At 46.0% G+C, this 16,525-nt stretch overlaps 1 protein-coding gene across 1 annotated transcript; it reads left to right on the top strand.

Moving 5' to 3' along the window:
• Positions 1-2,709: 2,709 nt before the first annotated feature.
• On the top strand, positions 2,710-9,061 carry LOC140207452 (tigger transposable element-derived protein 1-like). The gene is made up of 2 exons (XM_072275976.1): positions 2,710-2,819; positions 5,551-9,061. Exon 2 carries the CDS (start codon positions 5,689-5,691, stop codon positions 7,381-7,383), a length of 1,695 nt encoding a protein of 564 aa, XP_072132077.1. The 5' UTR covers positions 2,710-2,819; positions 5,551-5,688; the 3' UTR covers positions 7,384-9,061.
• Positions 9,062-16,525: the final 7,464 nt, after the last annotated feature.

Below are 16,525 nucleotides of genomic sequence, written 5' to 3'. Positions count from 1 at the left end.
GAAAAGGAAACGGAGAGAGACAGATGCGCCAGGAGTGGATGGGTTGGAAGCAGACGAACGAGAAATTCAGGTAACAGCGGAAATACTTTCGGAATAATTGTGTTCATGACGGTGCGTGTCTAGCCGAAGGTGGGCATAGAAGATGGATCGGATGCTTTCAAACTGCAAGAGTAATGAGTCCACGTATCAGTTTCACCAATCAATTTCCCAACTCTTGACTTCACCCCTCACCACCCCTCCGGTTTCATCTACCACCTTGTGTTTCTTCCTCACCTCCCCCACCCCCGACTTCTCATCTTTATGTTTGGTGGTCCTGTGAAGGGCCTAGACCCGGAAAATCGACTGTACACTTTTCCTTAGATATTCCCAGGACTGCTAATTTCCCCCAGCGTTGTAGTTGTGTGGGTGTGTGTGTGTGTGTTTCTTGCAAGAGGACTCACGTTTTTGCAGCATGACCTTCAGCAGCTGTTGCGACGGTAAATGGAAACGCTGTGAACGCGCACTCTCCGGAGTAACTGCAGCACGAGGCAAAAGTATTTTCCCGCCCAATATTGAATTGAGGATTTTTCGCGTGTGTGGAGAACGTGATGACAAATACACTACAAAAACGGGAGATTTGGGAGATGGGAGATCCTGCTTTCTCTGGCGGACAGAGCCTGTCCGCCTGTGGCCACACATTTTAATTCCACATCTCATTCCCATTCTGACATGTCTAACCACGGCCTCCTCTACTGTAAAGATGAAGCCACACTCAGGTTGGAGGAACAACACCTTATATCTCGTCTGGGTAGCCTCCAACCTGATGGCATAAACATTGACTTCTCTAACTTCCGCTAATGCCCCACCTCCCCCGCGTATCCCCATCCGTTATTTATTTATATACACACATTCTTTCTCTCACTCTCTCCTTTTTCTCTCTCTGACTATGCCCCTTGCCCATCCTCTGGGCTTCCCCCTCCCCCTTTTCCTTCTCCCTGGGCCTCCTGTCCCATGATCCTCACATATCCCTTTTGCCAATCACCTGTCCAGCTCTTGGCTCCATCCCTCCCCCTCCTGTCTTCTCCTATCATTTTGGATCTCCCCCTCCCACTCCCACTTTCAAATCCCTTACTCACTCTTCCTTCAGTTAGTCCTGACGAAGGGTCTCGGCCTGAAACGTCGACTGTACCTCTTCCAAGAGATGCTGCCTGGCCTGCTGCGTTCACCAGCAACTTTGATGTGTGCTGCTTGAATTTCCAACATCTGCAGAATTCCTCGTGTGACCCACCTACTTATGTTCCCACATTCGGGCTGCATTGTTCGTTTAGTGGGATTAATCACTTTCGAAGTAATGCGCACGCGCGCGCACTCTATTTCTGCATCTCTCTCTCTCTCTCTCTCTCTCTGTCTTTTACTCACTCGTCATATTTCGGTTACAGGCAACGATTCTTTCATTGGGTGTGTGTCGCTTAAAGATATGTGAGCTGGTGAAAACTGAGCCGTTTCTGTTTTTTGGCCTCGGGTTGTCCTCCCCAAGTCCTCCATGAGTGCCATCACCATCTTTGTTAATGCATTTACCTGTCTTTGTGTGCAACCGGAAATCACTTCCATCTCCCTCCTCTCTCTCTAACGATATCGTTTGCTCTTTACGTTTTCCTCTTCCGTCCATCATTGCATTCCTCCCCAATTCCTCTCACTCTCTCCTTCCTCCTTCCGTTTTTGTTAATCTCCCTGATTTACTGAAAACTTCTTGTCGCTCGGATATCTCCTACTCTTTTGCTCCATTTCTCACAAGCAGCAAGCCAGAATAAATGTAGTAGCCCGCTGTCCCCCCCCCCCACCACACACACAAAAATCCGGATGGATTCAAATTAGAATCAGTAACTGTATCTGAGTTTCCTTTTGAAGTGGCAGTGTGAGAATGAAGGTGGAGTATGACGGTGGTGGCGGGTGCAGGGGGATTTCCTACATTTACTGCCCGGTAAACGGCACAAGCCGTTCTGAGGACATATTGACCAGCGCTGAGTCCAGCTCTATCAGGAGATATGTGGAGGTTTGGGATGTGCAAATACCCTAATGTGCAGAAGAAGACAAATAGTGCAAATACAAAACAGTAATTATAGTAATAAGTAAATAACTAGGTAAATGAATAATACTGAGAACTTGAGTTATACAGTCCTTGAAGGTGAATCCATAGGCTGTAGAATTAGTCCAGAGATGAGGCAAGTGAAATTATCCAAACACGAGGAAATCTGCACGCTGGTTCTGGGGTCCGTGGTTTGTAAGGTAACCGAATGGCGGCGATGGAAAAGGGCCGGCCGGAAATTGAGCAAAAACAGGGCGTTGAATTTGAAAACGGTGCCAAAAGCCATTCGTGAGTCAGGGTCGAGGCATCATTACTGCGGCCATAACGCAGAGTACTAACCACTATACGATTACGGCCTCACACTTCAGCTGTGTGCTTCTTATACTGTCAAAATCTGTGATACTGGTGTGACCAATCCGCTGATGTTCCTGCATCGCTGATTGAGTGTTTCATACTGTCCACACAGCGCTCTCTCTCTCTGTATATCAAATCACTCCGTCCCCCTCTCTCTCTCTCTATTGTTTCTCTCTCGGATACTGGCAAAAATCCTACCTTGCTTAAGTCTGAGATGTGTGAGCCCGTGTAAACTGACCCATTCCAGTTTCTGTCTTTCAGCCTCTGTCTGCCCGCTCCAGCCCTTCCTGGACTACATTTCCCAGTGTGCATCGCACCAGTGCGTATTCAGAACTGCATGCGAAGATGGCGATTGTGAAATGAGTGGACCTTCAACATATATTTCCTATGCTGCTCTACAGTGAGTATCAGTTTAACTGCCTCTGCTGGTCTGTCTGTGTATGAATGTGCGTGAGACAGTCTGTTTGTGAGTGCGACCGTCTCTATCTGTGTGCTAGACGGCCCTGTCTCTCCCTGGGCCTACCTCAGTCCGTCAGAGTTCCTTTCTCTGGCTGGGAATGAACAGACTGCTGACTGTTGTTGCAACCTTTGTTTGTTTGAATCAGCTGAGGCGCGTTTCATTGTACATCTATTTATCTACATTTTCGCACGTAATGTTTACGTAATCTTCAATGTGAATCTTTGCCGTCGGTTTCCAGCCCTGCGGCGCCCGGAAGGCCACGGTCTCCGTGTGTTTCTGAATTCCATTTCTGACATTTCTGTCTCTGAGTGTGCCTGGACTTTTTTGTTTATCTGCCTCTGTATCCGAATATGAGAGTATCTACTTTTCTTTCTTACTCGCTCTCTCTCTTCTCTCCCTCTCTCCCTCCCCTCCCTCCCCTCCCCCCTCTCCCCCTCCTCTCTCTCCCCTCCCTCCCTCCTCTCTCTCCCCTCCCTCCCTCCTCCCTCTCCCCTCCCTCCCTCCTCCCTCTCCCCTCCCTCCCTCCTCCCTCTCCCCTCCCTCCCTCCTCCCTCTCCCCTCCCTCCCTCCTCCCTCTCCCCTCCCTCCCTCCTCCCTCTCCCCTCCCTCCCTCCTCCCTCTCCCCTCCCTCCCTCCTCCCTCTCCCCTCCCTCTCCCCTCCCTCCCTCCTCCCTCTCCCTCCTCCCTCTCCCTCCTCCCTCTCCCTCCTCCCTCTCCCTCCTCCCTCTCCCTCCTCCCTCTCCCTCTCCCTCTCCCTCTCCCTCTCCCTCTCCCTCCTCCCTCTCCCTCCTCCCTCCTCCCTCTCCCTCTCCCTCTCCCTCTCCCTCTCCCTCCCCCCCTCTCCCCCTCTCCCCCTCTCCCCTGCCGTGTATGAATTTGTCCCTGTCTCTGTGTATGAACCTGCTTTTCTGTTTGAGTGCATGTCCATCCACTGTTCCTACCAAAGTCTTTCAGCATATCTTGCCCTGTGTGTGTTGGTGTGATTTGTATGTGGTCCTGCGGCTGTCGGTGAGCATACTCGCACTGTCTCTTGAACGTCCCGGCCTCTGTCTCAATATGCTGCAGGCATTTCTGTTCCCAGACCGTGACTTTCAGCAAGCCAGTGTCTGACAGTGTACAGCTCTCTTTGAACTTGTGTTTGATTTACACTCACTATGACTGTGCACGATTATGTTTTCATTTCTTTTCATCTGCCTCTGTGTGAATGTTGATGCCTGCCTCTGTTCGTGAGAATGCATGCGTCTCTCTGTTAGTGTACGTGTCCCATTCTTGGTCTATGTATGTACCAGGTTATGAGTAACCTTGCCCAAACTCTTGATTGTGTTGGGGCAGGAATGCTCATGATCTGTGTCTACTCATCTCTGTGTAACTGCTTTTATCATTGAATAATTCAGTGTACCTGTTACAATGGCTGATTTTATCTATTGTCCCTTTCTCTTTCTGTGAGTGCCACAACTTTGCTTTCAGCTCTGTATCAATCTCTCTCCTTCTCTCAGAAGATCTATCTCAAAGGGAGTTGAGCATTCCTGGCCTCTGTCTGCATGGCCAGTGTTCATGGGCCCCATATGTCAGTGTACTTCCCTCTGACTCTTGGTATTTGTTTCCTGTTCCTCCCTGTGAATGCCAGTGTTAGTGTTCCTGGCCTCTGCCTGTGAGCTTTCATGCCTTGGTCAATGTCTGTTAGTGCTCTTGATCTCTGTCTGTCAGCGTTCCTGTATCTATCCATCAGTGTTCTTGGCCTCTGTCAGTGTTCTTGGCCTCCATCTGCAGTCGTTCTGCATCTGTCTGTCAGTGTTCCTGCCTCTGTATGTCAGTGTTCTTGGCTTCTGCCAGTGGTCCTGCATGCTTCTGTTAGTGCTCTAGTGCTCTTGGCCCCCGTCTGTCAGCGTTCGTGCCCCCGTCTGTCAGCGTTCGTGCCTCTGTCTCTCGGCATCCCTACCTCTGCCTATATCTAGAACGTAGAACAATGCAGCACAGTACAGGCCCGTCAGCCAACAATGTTGTGCGAACCTTTTAACCTGCTCTATATCAATCTATCTCATCCCTCGTACATAGGCCTCCTTTCTTTAATCATCTCTGTGTTTAACTGAGATTCTTGAATGTCCCCAATGTATCTGTCTTTATCCACACCCACCACTCTCTGTGTACAAAACTTACTTTGGATTTCCTCATCTCACTTCAGTCTAATCACCTTAAAATTAAGCCCCACCATAATCAGCAATGGGAAAAGGCTTCGAGCTATCCACTCAACCTTTACCTCTTCATTTCTTATACACCTCTATCAAATCCCTCTCAACCTCATTTGCTCCAAAAGGGGAAAAGCTCCAGCTCACTCTAACTATCCTCATAAGACATGCTCCCTAATCCAGGCAGGTATCCTCTGCAGTTTTCACACCCTTCCTGTAACGAGGTGACCAAAATTAATTACAATATTCCAAGTGTGGTATAACCAGGGTTTTATAGAGCCGAAACATCATTTCATGACTCTTGAACTAAACCCGCCAATTAATGAAGGCCAACCTTCATTAGCCTTCTTATCCACCCTTCTGAACACCTGCGTAAAAACATGTATTGCAACGTTGTAACATTTGCCTGTGAGAATGTCTGCCTCAGTATGTACTGCCTCGGACATAACTGTACACCAATGCATATCTTGTTCTTTTCTTCTCAGAAATGCCGCTCGGATTTCCTGAAGCACACACAGACAGTAAGGTGACCTATATTTGAATTCAGGTACAGTGATAGGTTCGATTTGATTCTCCCATACAGGAGTTTCTTCCCAGTAACTCTCCACTTGCTTACCAACATCATGTCCAAAAAGAGGACGGCAAATTCAAGTCTAAGGGGCAAACCTAAACGACCTCGCAAGGGAATTTCACTGGACATGAAACTCGATATTTTACGAAGGTTTGACGCTGGAGAGAAGCTTAGTGCAATTGCAAAAACGCTGGTACTTGCTAAGTCAACAGTGGGAACAATAAAAGAGAACAGAGATAAGATTAAGGCAATTGCCCAAGTTGCAGCACCGTTAAGTGCTCGAACGCTTTATCTTCATCGTAGTGAAGTGATGCTGACAATGGAAAGACTACTGAGTGTTTGGATAGAAGAGCAGACACAATGTAACGTGCCATTAAATCCAATGATTATTCGAGCTAAGGCCAGGAGCTTATATGATGATTTACTGAAAGAAAAAGGTAGTGGTGCAGGAGAAAAACGTTTCGTGGCAAGTAAAGGTTGGTTTGACAGGTTTTGCAAGCGATTTAACCTGCATTACATCAAAGTAATCAGCGACTCTGCTGGGGCTGATGAGGAAGCTGTGATAAATTCTCCTAGTGCTTTGAGCAAGATCATATATGAAGAAGGATACCTACCAGAACAAGTATTTAATGTGGCTGAAACTGGTCTTTTTTGGAAACGCATGCCTGACAGGACATTTATTTCAAAAGAAGAGAATTCTGCACCGGGTTTTAAAGCTTCTAAAGACCGTCTGACACTACTGCTGGGAGGCAATGCTGCCGGTGATTTTAAGTTAAAGCCTCTTTTAGTCTATAGCTCTGAGAACCCCAGAGCTCTCGATGGTTACGCAAAACCTCATTTGCCTGTGATATGGCATTCAAACAGGAAAGCTTGGATGACCACAACTATTGTTCATGACTGGTTCACCAACTACTTCTGTCCAGATGTGGAGAGGTACTGTGCCAAACATAACATTTCAAACAAAGCGCTGCTCATTCTCGATAATTCACCAAGCCACCCTCTTAACTTAAATGACCTTTCCAATAATGTGAGGGTTGAGTACTTGCCGAAGGAAACATCAACCTTAATTCAGCCAATGCATCAAGGTGTAATTACAAATTTCAAGCGGTATTATTTGCGAAGAACGTTGAAGCAAGTGGTTGATGCAACTGATGGCGAAGGGAAGACAACAGTCCGAGAGTTTTGGAGATGCTTCAACATTATGAATGCCATTGACAACATTGCTGAATCGTGGGATGAAGTAAAAGTATCTACAATGAATGGTGTTTGGCAAAACATTTGGCCGGGGTGTATCAATAACTTCACTGGCGACCCAGCGGCAGAACCTGCAGAGAAAGTTACTGGAGACATTGTAACACTGGCAAACCAGGCCGGGTTTGAGGATATCGTCAAGGAGGATGTAATTCAGCTGCTAGATTCACAGGAAGAAGATTTGTCAGATGAAGACCTTATGTTATTAGAGCAAGAGCGAGCGTCAGAAGATATCAACGTTGCAGAACCTCCAGCCAGTCCACGTCAACTAACGACAAGCCACCTGTCTGTTACCTTATCATACATCGACCAGGTCGTGGACATCCTCAGTGCCAACGATCCAAGCCGAGAGCGTAGTCTAAGGGTTGTGCGTTTGCTAAACGACGCTATGAGCTGTTACAGGGAAATGTACAAGGAGAAAATGCGCCGTGAACAACAAACAGATTTTGATGCTTTTCTCATCTGCAAATCAGAGCCTCCCTCTCCCCACATGTAAATCCACTCCGCCACCACTACATCACGCATCGCTCCACCACGTCTCTGGTCAACATTTCGGTACTTTTGTGCATCAGTTCTCCTTTGTTCAGTGATATTATTAGCTATCTTATCAAGGATTAACATGCATTTTAAAGTGTTTGTATCTATTGATATATTTGTTATTATTGTTGAGATCATTTGGAACCCATCTTCCTTATAATATGCAAAAGTTTTGTGCTTGGGGAAAATGTGATTTACATGCTTGAAACCACTCCAAACAGCATGGTTGTATTATACCGTCATGTCTCAGTCAATCGACAGAGCAGCCAGCTCTAGATCTAGTGCTCACACGAGTGGTGTGGAGAATAGGCATGTGTAAGCAACCCAGGACACAGTGATAGCCAGTGTCTCAGCTTCAGGGTTCAAACTCAGAATTGTAGTGATTTTGGTAATTAACCAGGCCTCAGGAGTCCCCCTGTCGTTGCTCAGTGATTGTGTGTCTGGATGCCTACACTCACCAACAGAGAGTGAGAGATTGAGACAGAAGCTCATTCGGAAGGATAAAGCAGAGCATGCTTCCATTGAATGTAAATTTGAGCTGTCACCCATCAAAGAAAAAGGCATTCTGCTTTTCCTCTTAGTCTGGTTTCCACTAACAAATAAAAAAACCAGTGCTGCCTTTGATCCCTGTTCTTTGATCTCAGGCAACCTCACTCATAATTGTTTCCGTCTATTCCGAGTGGTTCACAGTCCACGGGACTGAAGGTTTCATATCAATCAACAGTGAGGTATACAACTAGTGCAATAACATGGGAAGTAATTGACCAGTGAGTCTGTGAAGAGACGGGTCCTGAATTAGTGTGTTTCACCAGTATTGTCCCATTCGATAAAGAGAGTATGAGGCAGGCAACTCCAGACAAGTATGTTCCGGGGAATGGTAAATCTCCGCCAGCAATGGCTGGTTCAGAGCAGAGACTAAGTTGTTGCTGAGGCAATCTTTCTACCTCTCTCTCTTGAACTCTGCAGGTTGAGGCCATGATCCATGTTAATTTACTGATGTTAAGTACCTAGAGATCCCATTTACATTCTTGTACCCACTAATCAAGAAGATTCAGCTCAAAATGGTCCAAGTTCTATGTATATTAGTGCAAGTGTAAGTGTTATCCAGGGGAGAGCTGGTGATGGTGGATAAACAGTGGCGGGAAATTGAGTAAAAAGGCGTGTTGAATTTCAGGGGGTTGCTGAAAGCCAAATACTGAACACCCCGGTAGATGTATTGGCTGGAAATTCAGAAAAAAGTAGCACAGAATTTGCAGATGTGTCATGACTTGGATTTGACTGAGATTGCTGCAGCCACAATGCAGAATATTAACCTAAATCCAATAATAGCCTCATACATCAGCTGTGCACGTCCTGCACTGTTAAAATTTCTTACCAATGTGACTGAACCACTGATGCTCCAGCAATTAGCAGTAAACCTGAACTTGTACTGCTCAGCTGAGATTCCACCGTGAGACCCTTTCAGTTTTAAATCTGTGAACTGACTGGATGTCTCCCACCAGCGGAGTTTGGAGAGCAAAGTGGCTTTCATTTCAGTTATCAAAAGTGAGTGGCAGTTGGAGATAAATACACAAATAGCAGGCATTCTGTAAAACGGCGTTGAAGATTAAAAGGCGATTAAACATTGGTTTTGTCATTTGTATATTGAAACATAGACTGAGTTGTGTCATTTGTGTCGACGGCCACCACAGTCTGAGAAATGTGCTGGTTGTACTCACCACTATGCCGCTGTGGCCCAGGTAGCAGTTTACATAACCTCTTTGTTCCTTTACCTTGAAAGTGCTTGTTCCTACCTTCTCAAGGTCCATAAATCTGACTATCAGGGAAGGCCCATTTTTTTCTGGCTGCTCCTGCCCTATTGAACTCATGTCCACTCCATTCTGTCCTATTCCCCCCACCCCCAGTTCAGTTCCTTCACTCCGACATCCATGACAATTCCCAAACGCTTGATCTCTTCAATCACTTTAATTTCTCTGAATCTGATTGCCTCATTTTCACTATGGATGTCTGAGCCCTACACATTTCTATCTCCATCAGGAAGGCCACTTTCCAGAGAAAAGGCATAACCAGTTCCACTCCTCCACCACTCTACTCCATCTGCCAGAACTGGTGCTCATCCTCAACAATTTCTCTCTTAGCTCCTTCCTCTTTCTCCAAAACAAAGTTGTAGCCGTGAGTACCCATATAGCCCCCAGTTACGTCTGCCTTTTCATTGGCTCGATGAAACAGTCAATGATCAAAGCCTATACTGGTAATAATCCCCAAGTCTTTCAATGGTATGTCAACAACTGCATTGGTGCTGTTTCCTGCACCTATGCTGAACTTGTCAATTTCATCAACTTAGCCTCCAACTCCCACCCTGTCCTCAAATTTACGTGGTCCACTTGCACACCTCTCTCCCCTTTTTGTCTCTCCCCTTGCCCATCTCTCTCCCCTTAAAGTCCATTCATAAACTTTATAATTGTACTGACTCTCACATAGTGTCTCCTCCCACCCTGTCACTTTTTAAAAAGCTAGTCTTTTTTCAGTTACCCGATCAACACTGCATCTGTTCTTAGGATGAGACTTTTCATTCCAGAGCATCTGAGATGTCCTCTGTTTTCAAAGAACAGGATTTCCTTTCCTCTACCACTGATGATGCCCTCTTCCACATCTCATCCATTTCCAGACATCCACCATCACCCTACCTTCCTGCCGCTGTAACAAGGAAAGAGTTCCTTTGTCCTTACCTACCATGCCATGAGTAGCTTCATCCAGCACATCATTCTCCATAACTTCCCTAATCTGCAATTGGATACTCCAATAAGTACATTTTCCTTCCCCCCTCATTCTGTGCATTCAATATTGATCACTGTCCACATCACCAACTTGTCCAATCATCCCTCCCCACTGAATACCTCCTGGCACTTATCCCTGCTGGTGGGACTAGTGCTGCACCTTCCTCACCAGCATTCAGGGTCCCGAATAGTCCTTGGACGTGAGGTGCACTACAATTGTGAGTCGTTGGGGCCATCTACTGTATCTGGTGCTCCTACTGCACTTCATCTACATTGGTGAGACCCAACCTAGATTACAGGACCATTTCGTGGAGGAGCTATGCTCCATCTGCTGCAAGGGATGGGATTCCCATTCAGACATGTTGGTCTGTGGACTCCTCTGCACTGTGGTCATGATGATGACACCCTCAAGTTGGAGGAGCAACACCTCATATTCCATCTATTCAGCCTCCAATCTCAGGGCATGAACATCAATTTCTCTAACATCTAATAATTTCTCCCCACTTCCCTTCTCTGTTTTGCCATTCCCCTTTCTGGCTCCCCTCTTATCCACTTTTTCTCCTCACCTGCCGACCACCTCCCTGTGTTGCCCATTCTTCTCTTTCGCCATGGGTCTCCTTTATTCCGCTATCAGATTTAACCTTTTTCAGCCCCTTACCTCTTCTACTGATCATGTCCAAGCTTCTCCTTTGATACTTTCCCCCACCGTCCAGTAACTTTTCCTTCACATATCACTTGACACCTTTCACTACTTCTCCTCCCCCCCCTTCTTATTCTGGCTTCTTCCCCCTTCCTTTCAAGTCCTGTTGAAGGGTCTCAACTCGAAAGGTCAAATGTTTCTTTTTCTCCACAGATGCTACCTCATCTGGCAAGTTCCTGCAGCATTTTGTATGTGTTGCTTCAGATTTCCAGCACCTGCCGAATCTCTTGTGATTACTGGTTCTATAGATTACTGGACAACAGAATAGAATGGCAATGGAGATGGATCAAGAGGTTTAAAGCAGTGAGTCTGTCAGCACTGGGTGTCCTGATTCTTGAACCCACGTTTGAACTGTGCAGGGGCTGGGGAGGGTAGGGTCTTTAATGCAGAGTGGAAACATAGAAAACCTACAGCACAATACAGGCCGTTCGGCCCACAAGGCTGTGCCAAACATGTCCTTACCTTAGAAACCTGGTTTTTACCCATAGCCCTCTATTTTTCTGAGCTCCATGTACCTGTCTAGGAGTCTTTTAAAAGACCCTATCGCATCCGCCTCCACCACCGTTGCTGGCAGCCTATTCCAAGCACTCACCACTCCCAGCGTTTAAAAAAAACTTACCCCTGACATCTCTGTACCTACTTCCAAGCACCTTAAAACTGTGCCCTCTCGTGCTAGCCATTCCAGCCCTGGGAAAAAGCCTCCGACTATCCACATGATCAATGCCATTCATCATTTTATACACCTCTATTAGGTCACCTCTCATCCTCCATCGCTCCAAGGAGAAAAGGCTGAGTTCACTCAACCTGTTTTCATAAGGCATGCTCCCTAATCCAAGCACCATCCTTGTAAATCTCCTCTGCACCCTTTCTATGGTTTCCACATCCTTCCTATAGTGAGGTGACCAGAACTGAGCACAATACTCCAAGTGTGGTCTGACCAGGGTCCTATATAGCTGCAACATTACCTCTCGGCTCCTAAACTCAATCCTACGATTGATGAAGGCCAATGCACCGTATGCTTTCTTAATCACAGAGTCAACCTGCGCAGCAGCTTTGAGTGTCCTATGGACTCAACCCCAAGATAACTTTGATCCTCCACACTGCCAAGAGTCTTACCATTAATGCTATATTCTGCCATTTCAGCTACCAAAATGAACCACCTCACATTTATCTGGTTTTGACTTCATCTGCCACTTCTCAGTCCAGTTTTGCATCCTATCAATGTCCCACTGTAACCTCGGAATGCCCTCCACACTATCCACAACACCCCCAACCATTATGTCATCAGCAAATTTACTAACCCATACCTCCACTTCTTCATCCAGGTCATTTATAAAAATCACGAAGACTAGGGGTCCCAGAGCAGATCCCTGAGGCACACCACTGGTCACTGATCTCCATGCAGAATATGACCCGCCTGTAACCACTCTTTGCCTTCTGTGGGCAAGCCAGTTCTGGATCCACAAAGCGATGTCCCCTTGGATCCCATGCCTCCTTACTTTCTCAATAAGCCTTGCATGGAGTACCTTGTCAAATGCCTTGCTGAAATCCATATACACTACATCTACTGCACTACCTTCAATGTGTGTAGTCACATCCTCAAAAAATTCAATCAGGCACGTAAGGCATAGCCTGTCTTTCACAAAGCCATGCTGACTATTCTTAATCGTATTATGCCTGTCCAAATGTTCATAAATCCTGCCTCTCAGGATCTTTTCCATCAACTTACCAACCACTGAAGTAAGACTCACAGGTCTATAATTTCCTGGGCAATCCCTACTCCCTTTGTTGAATAATGGAACAACATCCTCAACCCTCCAATCTTTCAGAATGTCTCCTGTCTCCATTGATGATGCAAAGATCATTGCCAGAAGCTCAGCAATCTCCTCCCTTGCCTCCCACAGTAGCCTGGGGTCCATCTCGTCCGGTCCCGGTGACTTATCCAACTTGATGCTCCAAAAGCTCCAGCACATCCTCTTTCTTAGTATCTACATGCTCAAGCTTTTCAGTCTGCTGTAAGTCATCACTACAATCACCAAGATCCTTTTCCATAGCGAATGTTGAAGCAAATATTCATTAAGTACCTCTGCTATCTCCTCTGGTTCCATACACACTTTTCCACTGTCACACTCGATTGGTCCTATTCTCTCGTGTCTTATCCTTTTGCTCTTCACATACTTGTAAAATGCCTTGGGGTTTTCCTTAATCCTGCCTGCCAAGGCCTTCTCATGGTCCCTTCTGGGTCTCCTAATTTCTTTCTTAAGCTCCTTCTGCTTAGCCTTAAAATCTTCTGGATCTCTATCATTACCTAGTTTCTTGAACCTTTCATAAGCTCTTATTTTCTTCTTGACTCGAGTTACAACAGCCTTTGTACACCACCGCTCCTGTACCCCACCATCCTTTCCCTGTCTCATTGGAACGTACCTATGCAGAATTCCAGGCAAATATCCCCTGAACATTTGCCACATTTCTTCTGTACATTTCCCTGAGAACATCTGTTCCCAATTTATGCTTCCCAGTTCCTGCCTGATAGCCTCATATTTTCCCTTACTCGAATTAAAAACTTTCCCAACTTGTCCGTTCCTATCCCTCGCCAATGCTATGGTAAAGCAGATAGAATTGTGATCATTATCTCCAAAATGCTCGATCTCTGAGAGATCTGACACCTGACCAGGTTCATTTCCCAATACCAGATCAAGTACAGCCTCGCCACTTGTAAGCTTATCTGCATATTCTGTCAAGAAACCTTCCTGAACACACCTGACAAACTCCACCTCATCTAAACCCCTCGCTCTAGGGACATGCCCCAATCAATATTTGGAAAATTAAAATCTCCCACCATGACAACCCTGTTATTATTACACCTTTCCAGAATCTGTCTCCCTATCTGCTCTTCGATGTCCCTATTACTGTTGGGTGGTCTGTAAAAAACACCCAGTAGAGTTATTAACCCCTTCCTGTTCCCAGCTTCCACCCACAGAGACTCTGTAGACAATCCCTCCATGTCTTCCTCCTTTTCTGCAGCCATGACACTATCTCTGATGAACAGTGCCACGTCCCTACCCCTTTTGCCTCCCTCGCTGTCCTTTTTGAAACATCTAAAGCCTAGCACTCAGTCACCATTCCTGCCCCTGAGCCATCCAAGTCTCTGTAATGGCCACAACATCATAGCTTCAGGTACTGATCCATGCTGTAAGCTCAACCGCTTTGTTCATAATACTCCTTGTATTAAAATAGACACATCTCAAACCATTGGTCTGAGCCTGTCCCTTCTCTATCACCTGCCTATCCTCCCTCTTGCACTGCCTCGAAGCTTTCTCTATTTGTGAGCCAACCATTTCTTCCTCCGTCTCTTCAGTTTGGTTCCCACACCCCAGCAGTCAGAGTTTAAACCCTCCGCAACAGCCTTAGCAAACCTCCTCTCCAGGATATTGGACCCCCTGGGATTCAAGTGCAACCTGTCCTTTTTGTATAGGTTACTCCTGTCCCAAAAAAGGTCCCAATGATCCAGGAATGGTTGGGGGGTGGGAATCAAATTAAAGAGGCGAGGCGTGAGGAGGTTAGTTCACTACAGGGGGATGGGAACCAGTGCAGAGAGGCAGAGGGGTGTAAAGTGAGGGTAGAAACAAAAAGTACTATGGAGAAAAGTAAAGGTGGCAGGCCGACAAATCCAGGGCAAGCATTAAAAAGGGCCACTTTTCAGCATAATTGTATAAGGGCTAAGAGAGTTGTAAAAGAGCGCCTGAAGGCTTTGTGTGTCAATGCAAGGATCATTCGTAATAAGGTGGATGAATTGAAAGTGCAGATTGTTATTAATGATTATGATATAGTTGGGATCACAGAGACATGGCTCCAGGGTGACCAGGGATGGGAGCTCAACGTTCAGGGATATTCAATATTCAGGAGGGATAGACATGAAGGAAGGGGAGGTGGGGTGGCGTTGCTGGTCAAAGAAGAGATTAACACAATAGAAAGGAAGGACATAAGCCGGGAAGATGTGGAATCGATATGGGTAGAGCTGCGTAACACTAAGGGGCAGAAGACGCTGGTGGGAGTTGTGTACAGGCCACCTAACAGTAGTAGTGAGGTCGGAGATGGTATTAAACAGGAAATTAGAAATGTGTGCAATAAAGGAACAGCAGTTATAATGGGTGACTTCAATCTACATGTAGATTGGGTGAACCAAATTGGTAAAGGTGCTGAGGAAGAGGATTTCTTGGAATGTAAGCGGGATAGTTTTTTGAACCAACATGTCGAGGAACCAACTAGAGAGCAGGCTATTCTGGACTGGGTTTTGAGCAATGAGGAAGGGTTAATTAGCAATCTTGTCGTGAGAGGCCCCTTGGGTAAGAGTGACCATAATATGGTGGAATTCTTCATTAGGATGGAGAGTGACATAGTTAATTCAGAAACAAAGGTTCTGAACTTAAAGAGGGGTAACTTTGAAGGTATGAGACGTGAATTAGCTAAGATAGACTGGCAAATGACACTTAAAGGATTGACGGTGGATATGCAATGGCAAGCATTTAAAGGTTGCATGGATGAACTGCAACAAATGTTTATCCCAGTTTGGCAAAAGAATAAATCAAGGAAGGTAGTGCACCCGTGGCTGACAAGAGAAATTAGGGATAGTATCAATTCCAAAGAAGAAGCATACAAATTAGCCAGAGAAAGTGGCTCACCTGAGGACTGGGAGAAATTCAGAGTTCAGCAGAGGAGGACAAAGGGCTTAATTAGGAAGGGGAAAAAAGATTATGAGAGAAAACTGGCAGGCAACATAAAAACGGACTGAAAAAGCTTTTATAGATATGTAAAAAGGAAAAGACTGGTAAAAACAAATGTAGGTCCCCTGCAGACAGAAACAGGTGAATTGATTATGGGGAGCAAGGACATGGCAGACCAATTGAATAATTACTTTGGTTCTGTCTTCACTAAGGAGGACATAAATAATCTTCCAGTAATAGTAGGGGACAGAGGGTCCAGTGAGATGGAGGAACTGAGCGAAATACATGTTAGTAGGGAAGTGGTGTTAGGTAAATTGAAGGGATTGAAGGCAGATAAATCCCCAGGGCCAGATGGTCTGCATCCCAGGGTGCTTAAGGAAGTAGCCCAAGAAATAGTGGATGCATTAGTGATAATTTTTCAAAACTCGTTAGATTCTGGACTAGTTCCTGAGGATTGGAGGGTGGCTAATGTAACTCCACTTTTTAAAAAAGGAGGGAGAGAGAAACCAGGAAATTATAGACCGGTTAGCCTAACGTCGGTGGTGGGGAAACTGCTGGAGTCAGTTATCAAGGATGTGATAACAGCACATTTGGAAAGCGGTGAAATGATCGGACAAAGTCAGCATGGATTTGTGAAAGGAAAATCATGTCTGACGAATCTCATAGAATTTTTTGAGGATGTAACTAGTAGAGTGGATAGGGGAGAACCAGTGGATGTGGTATATTTGGATTTTCAGAAGGCTTTTGACAAGGTCCCACACAGGAGATTAGTGTGCAAACTTAAAGCACACGGTATTGGGGGTAAGGTATTGGTGTGGGTGGAGAGTTGGTTAGCAGACAGGAAGCAAAGAGTGGGAATAAACGGGACCTTTTCAGAATGGCAGGCAGTGACTAGTGGGG

The sequence above is a fragment of the Mobula birostris genome, chromosome 2, assembly GCF_030028105.1.
Source record: "Mobula birostris isolate sMobBir1 chromosome 2, sMobBir1.hap1, whole genome shotgun sequence".
Taxonomy (NCBI): Eukaryota; Metazoa; Chordata; class Chondrichthyes; order Myliobatiformes; family Myliobatidae; genus Mobula; species Mobula birostris.
The sequence above is the reverse complement of the archived record's forward strand: the minus strand, read 5'-3'. Positions and strand labels throughout refer to the sequence as shown.